This window comes from Myotis davidii, unplaced genomic scaffold, assembly GCF_000327345.1.
Source record: "Myotis davidii unplaced genomic scaffold, ASM32734v1 scaffold540, whole genome shotgun sequence".
Taxonomy (NCBI): Eukaryota; Metazoa; Chordata; class Mammalia; order Chiroptera; family Vespertilionidae; genus Myotis; species Myotis davidii.
In genome coordinates, this window is record NW_006292916.1 from 203,587 (window position 1) to 212,628 (window position 9,042).

Sequence of the window (9,042 nt, forward strand, 5' to 3'; positions counted from 1 at the left end):
ATATGCCCGCAACCAAGGCACATGCCCTTGACTGGAATCCAACCCAGGACCCTTGAGTCTGCAGGCCAATGCTCTATCCACTGAGCCAAACCAGTTAGGGCAATTAATTCCCTTCTAATGTGCACGAATTTCATGCACCGGGCTACTAGTAATAATAATAATAATAATAATAATAATAATAATAATAATGTTTTATTCTCAAGGAGCTTACTTGGATATAATTTTTATATATTAGCATATTGTCATGGAAGTTTTAGTTTTACACTGAAAAGCACACCATTAATACCCTCAGCACCTATGACGAACACTTTCTTCAAAAGGGGGCCTGTTTTGCAATGTCCACAGTGCTACAGAGCGGAGAGGAGTCAGGTAACTGCATCCTCAGGTGCAGCCCCCACTACTCCTGAGTGAAACAATTGCTTTGGCGTGTTTGATTGCCTTTCCGTTTCATACACTTAATGTTACTTGTTTTAGATCAGCATCCCCCTTTCTGTAAAAGGAAGGATAATTATGGAGATCATTGAAGGAATGCGCTATTTACATAGAGAAGGTGTAATACACAAGGACCTAAAGCCTGAAAATATCCTCGTTGATGACAACTTTCACATTAAGGTAAGCCGTAATCCAAAGGCTGTAGAAGCTTGGGTGATTTTAGTTGTAAGTCTTCACTGTGAATCCATGTGTGTACATGGTGACTCAAAGGAAGACCTGCCTCGGTTTCTCATGGTGACGGCGGTGCCAAGGACTGAAAAGAAAGACACAGACTTGATGGAGTTTATATTTTTTATGGATTTATGTACTTTCATCTGCATTTTTTATGTTTCCTTTTGAAAACTCCAACTCTTTTCATCGCAGGAAAGGAAACGAGAAAGGGATTTTGTTGTTCACTTTATATTTAAGTAGGTGGGGTCAGCATAGCTAATTGGCTCTGGCAGCAGGGATCCAAGTGCAAAAATCTGAAAGGGGAAGAGGCCTAGGGGTGAGGACTGTGGGACTGTTTTCACAGACGTTCCTCTTTGCTAGAGGGTTCTCCTAACACTTCATCCTCGTCTTTGATGAGTTTTTATTCCTGTCTTAAGAGGAAAGTTCCTTCTTTACATTAATAACATATCTATTATGTTAGAATCTGTGGGTTTTACGTAACCACATGCCAGAATTCATCTGCAGATGCTGGATTCTTAGAGGCAGAAGTGAAACTGACACCTTTGATTTCTCAGTCACTGTATTGTTCTGTCGTTTTGCCCCGCCACTTCTTTCTGTTTTTGTGTCTGATGTTGGTGTTTTTCTCTCTGCTTTTTGTCAGTTTTTCTCCTCCTTCCCCTCCCATCTTCTCTTAGGTTCAGTTGAGGCTACCAACTCAACCCAGTAGCAGCACAGCCCTGTCCTCAGTGTCTTTGGGACCCTTGGAGACTAGCATCCATGGGCTTTCGGACACCGTTTTGGAAAATAGAAGGTGCAATACCTCATCACTGTCTGCTATGTAAGCATGCTCAGAAGAAATTATTGTTTTTCCTCCAGAAATAATTGGAAAACAATTGCACAGTCAATGAAAAATTAGGACGAATGTGTTTTGTTGTTCATGTCAGAAATGTCTTCTGTTTCACCTCCTTCCCTCCCCTCCCACCGACTGCTCCAGCAGATTTCCTGTTTTTTCCAGTTACATAAGAATTGAGATACTAGAACTTCACATGGACATTTCTTAAGGAAGGTTTTCTAAATGACTGAGAAAATACAAAGTTTCTGAGTCTGTTCAGAAGTAGCTATTTTAACACTATCCACTGCAACCATTTCTGGAAAGTTCACTGTGCCTCCAATCTATTTGGTGAGTCCCGAATTTCAAGACAAATTTGATCTGCTTGCCATCTTCATAGAACAATCCCGTTGGTTTGATCACTTGCAGATAGCTGACCTTGGCGTTGCATCCTTTAAGACGTGGAGTAAGCTGACTAAAGAGGAACACAATGAGCAGAGGAAAGCGGACAGTCTCTCTAAGAAAAATGGTGGCACCCTCTACTACATGGCGCCCGAGCACCTGAATGACATCAATGCCAGGCCCTCGGAGAAGTCGGACGTGTACAGCTTTGCCATAGTACTGTGGGCAATATTTGCGAACAAGGAGCCATATGAAAGTAAGACATTTATACAGGAGTGGGATTTGGGTATTCATCAAAATCATTAAATGAGATAATGGCTTTCAATGAAGTGAATTAAAATTTATAATGGTTTGTTCATTTAATGTCTGTCTTACCCACTAGACTTTAAGGTCTGCAAGGGCTGGGACCACATCTGATTTATTCTCTTCCATTTCCCAAGTATCTGCATACACAGTGCCAGAAACATAGTAGGTGCTCAGTAAAGTATTATTGACTGAATGAATAATTTCAGTTTAGGAATCAGGGGCCACAGGACAAACAGGAGCCGTGGTAATGCATCTAAGCTCAGGAGGTACTGTGAAATTCCAGGACTCTTCCTGGACAAGAAAACTTGCTGGCTTCTGCATGTGAGGACTTACCCTTTCGTCCTATAAAGCATGCATGTCAGATGACTTGCATCCATTCACTCCTTCATTCAAGAGTTATTTCATTTCAGAACCTCTGTGGGCATTTTAACCGGAATTGAGAATGTAAAGATGAGATAGACATGGTTCATGTAGAACAGATACATAAGTAGTCATTCTTCAGTATGTTAAGTGCCTAAACCAGGGGTGGGCAAACTTTTTGACTCGAGGGCCACAATGGGTTCTTAAACTGGACCGGAGGGCCGGAACAAAAGCATGGATGGAGTGTTTGTGTGAACTAATGTAAATTCAAAGTAAACATCATTACATAAAAGGGTACGGTCTATTTTTTTTTTTTAGTTTTATTCATTTCAAACGGGCCAGATCCGGCCCGCGGGCCGTAGTTTGCCCATGGCTGGTCTAAACTAACATTTTCCTACCCATTCTTCTTTGGGTGATTATGAGGTCCCCTGGTTCAGTGATCACCTCTTTGCCCATGCCTCTCAAATCTCTTATCTCTAGCCCTGGCCTAGACATCCACTTGTCTGTTAGAACTATACCATGTACCAGAGGAACCACAAAGCAACATTCCCCTCATGCAAATTCATCTACCTGCTCTCCAGTAGCCCACTCAGCTTTGCAGCTCTTGTTATGTTCAGCGATGGCATCACCATCCATCTGCTGAGTCGCCCAACCAGAAACCTTAGTCATTCAGCCTTGTTCCTCATCTCCCACATACAATCAGACATCCAAAATTACGAAGTCAAAGTATATATATGATTCAAGATACACCTTCAGTCCACCCACTTCTTTCTATCACCACTCGACTCTATTTAGTCAAAAACCTTCATATTTCTGCAGTAGGCTCCTCATAGGCACCCATCACTCACACTGCAGCCCAACTGGTCATCCCAAAAGAAAATATAATCATCTCACTGATCTGTTTAAAAAAAAATCTTACAAGAGACTGGGGCCTTAAAGATAAAGTTCACATTCTTCAGTATGCAATACTAGGCCCTTTCTGATTTGGCTTTTGCTTCTTTCTCTAGCTTTACTCCTCTTTCCTTAGGCAATATGCTCAGTCATACTGAACTACTCATGATTCTGGGATACATCATAATTTATGGAACCTCCAATCTATTTATATCCTACTTCCCTAGCCCGTAGTCATCCTCTCTGAGTCCTCCTTCCCCATTCCTACCTGGATAACTCCTTATTTTTCTGGACTCCACAAAGCTTTCTCTGACCATCTGGTGAAGGTTGTGTTCTCAGAACCTTGTACTTCCTGAGTAGCAATTATCACTCTACATTTGAAGTCACTCATTAATATTCCACCTGTTCTACCAGGAGGCAGCTTTCTTGTGAATTCTGTCTTTCATCTGCAGAAATTAAAATGTTGTGTGGCTCCTAGCCACAGGGCCCTTCTGCCCCTGTCGGAGGAGCAGCTTTACTAAAATTATGTCCCAGGCAGAGAGAGATTAGTGGCTGGTCCAAGTTCTGTCACCTCCCTGCTCAAGAAGAGCAGGACCTAAAAGAAAGTCTAACTGAGGCTCTTCTTTGCTTTACAGATGCTATCAATGAGCAGCAGCTACTCATATGTATTAAATCCGGGAATAGGCCAAATGTGAATGACATCATTGAGTACTGCCCAAAGGAGATTATCAGCCTCATGAAGCAGTGCTGGGATGCGGACCCAGAAGTGCGGCCAACATTTCTTGGTAAGGGCATCTTTTAGGACTGTGTACACTCACCAATGTGGTGGTTTTCCTAGTAAGATGCTATCAGGAAGTTGCTTTGAGTCTTCAAAAAACTGAGTTCCACTTGTGATTTCAAACTGAATTTCTAGATTTCAAACATTTTTTCTTCAATGAAAAGATGGTATTCCTCCAAAAATTTAATTTTTTTATAATTAACTTTTTATAAATTGTGTTAAAATATATATATATATCACATTAGTTAGCATTTTAACCAGTTTTAAATGTATAGTTAAGTGGCATTAAGTACATTCACAAAGTTGTGCAACCATCACTACCTCCATCCACAGAACTTTTTCATCTTCCCAAATTGAAATTCTGTCCCCATTAAACATTAATTCTCCTACCCCAGCCCTTGACAATTACCATTTTATTTTCTGTCTCTATGAATTTGACTACTCTGGGTTCCTCATTATAAGAGGAATCATACAGTATTTCTCCTTCTGTGATTGGCTTATTTCACTAAGAATAATGTCCTCAAGGTTCATCCATGTTGTGGCAGGTGTCAGAATTTTCTTTTTATTGTTGAGTGGTATTCACTGTATGCATATGCCACATTTTGTTTATCCATTCATCTGTTGATGGACACAACTTGGGTTGCTTGCACAGCCCTTCTTGTTTCTTAGCTTCTTTTATTTCTTTCCTTTTCCTTGTGTAGCTGGCATCTTTGGAGATGTATTTTGTCATTTCAATCAGGCCTATAGTGGAGGGAGAAGGAAAAGGCATGGGTTTGTCCCATTCCTCTATGTTACTAATGATCTCGCTAAGATCCTAGAGGCAGAGGAAAGAAGAAAATTGGGTGAAGAAAAAATAAATAGTAGGAAATCACTTAGGAGCCTTTAAAGCATTTGCCCTCCTGTGTCTGCTCTGAGAAAACAGAAATGATCCCCATCTACCACTTACCACCAGAGGATTAGAAGGGTCCTTTGATTTAGTGCCTATTTTCTTATTTGCTCAGTCAGCCTAAATCTTCTCCTGGCTTGATTTCTTTCCTCTCATGCCTTTTTCACTTTTTAAAAACTGAAGTTCTTATTTTGAGATAATTGTAGATTTATATGTAGCAGCTGAGACAGAGAGATAGCCCATGTTCCGTTTACCTAGTTTCCCCCAATGAAACATCTGGCCAAACTGTAGTACAGTGTTACAACTGGGATATTGAGAATGATACAGTCAGATACAGAGCATTTCCATCACAAGAGTCCCTCAGGTTGTCCTTTTATAGCTACACCCACCTCTCTCCCTAATCCCACTCCTTCCCCACTCTGGAAATCATTAAACTGTTCTCCATTTCTATAATTTTGTTATTTCATGAATGTTACATAAATGAAATCATAAAATACCTTTTGGTAATCTGTGGGATTGGCTTTTTGCCACTCAACATCATTCTTTAGAGATTCATCCAGGTGTGTGTATCAGTGATACATTGCTTTTTATTGTTGAGTACTATCCCATGGTATGGATGTACCACAGTTAGTTTATTCACTCCTTGAAGAACATCTGGTTTGTTCCCAGTTTGGGGCTATTAGGACTGAAGCTGCTGTAAATATTCATGTTACTGGGTTTTCTGTGAATAGAAGTCTTCATTTCTCTGGAATAAATACCCAGCAGTGAAATAGCTAGGTTATGAGGTAGTTTTATGTTTGTTTGTTTTTAAGAAACTGCCAAACTGTTTTCTAGAGTAGTTCTACTATTTTATATATTCCCATCAGCAATGTGTGAGTGATCTAGTTTCTCTCCATCCTTGTCCACATTTATTGTCGTATTTTTATTTTAGTCATTCTGGTAGATGTGATGTAATAGCTCATTGTGGTTTAAATTTGCATATCTCTAATGGCTAATGACGTTGAATACCTTTTCATGTACTTATTTTCCATCTGTTTATTTTCTTTGGTGAAATACTGCTGGTAGGTCTGATAGAATAATTGAATCGATGCTCCCTCCCCTAGGAACTGACCTTTAGGCCACTTCACAATGGACATTCCACTTGCTTAGACCACATTCCACCTGCTATTATCTCTCCCCTTGGAGTTTCCCAGAATCCCGAACTGCACAGAGAATTCTCCTCCCAGAAAAAGCCCACCTAGAGTCCTTTAAAAACCTCTGACTCCAAGTCCCTGGGGGCTCTAGTAAGATATATGGAGCCATTTTGGGGCTGAGCCCATCTGGTATCCAGAAAATTTAATAAATTCACAATTCTTCACCCCTTTTAGACTCATGCATTCCTCCTTCGGCGACCCTAACAATTGCTTTATGTCTTTTGTCCATTTTCTAATTGGATTGCTTATTTTTTTACTATTGAATTGTGAGTGTTCTTTATATATTTTGTGTAGTATTCTTTTGTTGGATATGTGGTTTGTACATATTTTCTCCCAATCTACAGCTTGTTTTTTCATTCTCTTAGCAGGGCCTTTCAGAGTAAAAGTTTTTTTTTTATTTCAATGAAGCCTAGTTTATTAATTTTTTTGTTTATGGATTGTACTTTTAATGTCAAGTCTAAGAACTGTCAGGGTTAGGTCCCAAAGATTTTCTTCTATGTTTTGTTCTAAAATTCTTACAATTTTACATTTAGGCCTGTGTTGTTAATTTTTTTTCTATGATTGTCAAGGAAAATTCTTCATTGCTAACAGAACAAGAGCACAGAACTAAATATTTGATTGTATTTCTTGCCGGTTACTCCTTTTATATCTTACTAGAGGCCCAGTGTATAAAATTGGGGGCGGGGGGTCCTCAGCCCAGCCTGCGCCCTCTCGCAATTCTGGACCCCTCACGGGATGGGGGTCCCGACTGTCAGTTTAAGCCCGATTGCCCCTAACCACTCTGCCTGCCTGCCTGATCACCCCTAACTGCTTGCCTGCCTGCCTTATCGCCCCTAACTGCCTCTGCCTTGGTCCCCGCCATGGTGGCTTCATCCAGAAGGATGTCCAGAATGACGTCCGGAAGGTTGTTCAGTTGTCCAGTCTAATTGGCATATTACGCTTTTATTATTATAGATGGTATTATAAACCAAGATCTGAGTACAAAATGTGCTATTTCTACATCAAGTCTTCCAAGCCATGAACACAGAATATCTTTACATTTAATTAGATCTTTATTTCCTACATCAGTTTTGTGGTTTCCCTGATGTAGATCCTGGATATATTTTTTTATACCTAAGTATTTCTATCCGGGGTCTAATTTTTTTTTAATTTTGAGTTCCAAATGTTCATTGATAGTAAATAGGAAATCAATTGACTTTTGTATGGTAACTTTGTATCCTATGATCTTACTATAACCACTAATTAGTTCCACAAGGATTTTTTGGGAGAGTTTTTTTACAAAGACAATCATGTCGTTTGAGAATAGTTTTACTTCTTTTTATTTCCTTTTCTTGTCTTAATGCACTAGCTAGGACTTCAAGTATGATATTGGACATGATATTGGGTATATCTGTGTACTTGTTATACTACATATTTTCTGAGTTCTGTCACTTCAAATCTTTTCTCCAAATCACTTTGAATTTTTAGGTTTATGCTGTTCTTTCCATATTCTATCATTTAAAAATTTTCTCATTAAAAATATTGGGTTATACTTTTCATCTATTTTTCTGCTTCATATTCATTTTTATTACAACTTTTAATAGGATTAAACTATGATCTTACTTTGTGGTATACTTTTAGGCTAAATAAGTTATTCTGTACTTTTAAGAGAGAGGAGTGAGTAGAGTATCTTTTCTAGTTAATGGTTCTAATCTAGAGCTTCCTTTCTGGTGTTTTCTTATTTGAGTTCTTCCTCCTCGTCTCTCCCACATTTATCTGGACCTGTTTTAATTTTTTTCTTTGCCTTTATTGTCTATATCGTGATTACTTTTATTTCTCCTCCTACAAGTTCCTCCTTAGTGTTGGGCTTTGTCCAAGAAGGGAGCTCAGGTTTAAGTTTTGAGAGTTCATAGTCCCCATACCCCCACATACACACCCTTCAGCACTTTCAGAGCTTCCTGCTCATTCCCTCGTACTCCCCCTGAAATTATAATCTGCCAGTTTTGCTGATTTCACATTGGTTCCCCTCGCCTTTCAGTGAATACCTGTTGGCAGTTTGTGGTCCTCCCATTCTTATAGCCTTCAGATGCTATGTTGTCTTTCTACTGTTTCCTCCTGCACAGATGTTGATACTGAGTTGATTTGTTCCCAGCCACTCATATTCTGAGCTTTATAAGAAATCTTTTTCACTTCATTTTGTAGCTATGATCTGAGCATGCTGATATTAGCGTTGTTTATCACACATGCTCTACCTGTTTCTATGAGGAGATTCAGACTACACTGCCTCTGTAGTCACCTTCCTAGAGTCTTCAATATTACTTGGGAGGGATGTGAATAAGGAATTGGAAAAAAAACTCCACTATTTTAGACCTTTCCTATAGCTTTGAAATCAATTAAAATTCAAGTTGAAATGATAGGTTGTTCCTGCTTTTACATAACTTTCAAGACATTTTAAAAAATTAGTTTATATTTGGTTTTCCTAACTAGAAATTAGGAAGCTTCCAATGGCTCCTTTTTTTCTTTTTTATTCTGGGCCAGCTTTAGCTCTGAGGCTCCAGCTCTTAGGCCTCCGTGCCTGAAAGCAGGTATCTGGTTTGTTTCGGTTCTATAATAGAAACTCTGTATCAACTCCAGCTCAGAGATCCCAGGCTCATTAAAAGCAGGTTTCTGGGGTTTTGTTTAACTTCTATATTTGTTAAAATGTTTCAAACTGCAGGCTTGTTAAAATGTTTCAAACTGCAGGCTCAGAGGCCTGCAAGGCAGGTGGGGAAGGATG

At 39.4% G+C, this 9,042-nt stretch overlaps 1 protein-coding gene across 1 annotated transcript in view; it reads left to right on the forward strand.

Moving 5' to 3' along the window:
* The window catches only part of RIPK1 (receptor interacting serine/threonine kinase 1), a 49,037-nt gene that overhangs the window by 13,270 nt on the left and 26,725 nt on the right, over positions 1 to 9,042 (forward strand). The window contains exons 4-6 of the mRNA XM_015565715.1: positions 475 to 612; positions 1,901 to 2,129; positions 4,066 to 4,229. Coding sequence (XP_015421201.1) covers positions 475 to 612; positions 1,901 to 2,129; positions 4,066 to 4,229 — 531 coding nt within the window. The remainder of the gene's footprint in view (positions 1 to 474; positions 613 to 1,900; positions 2,130 to 4,065; positions 4,230 to 9,042) is intronic.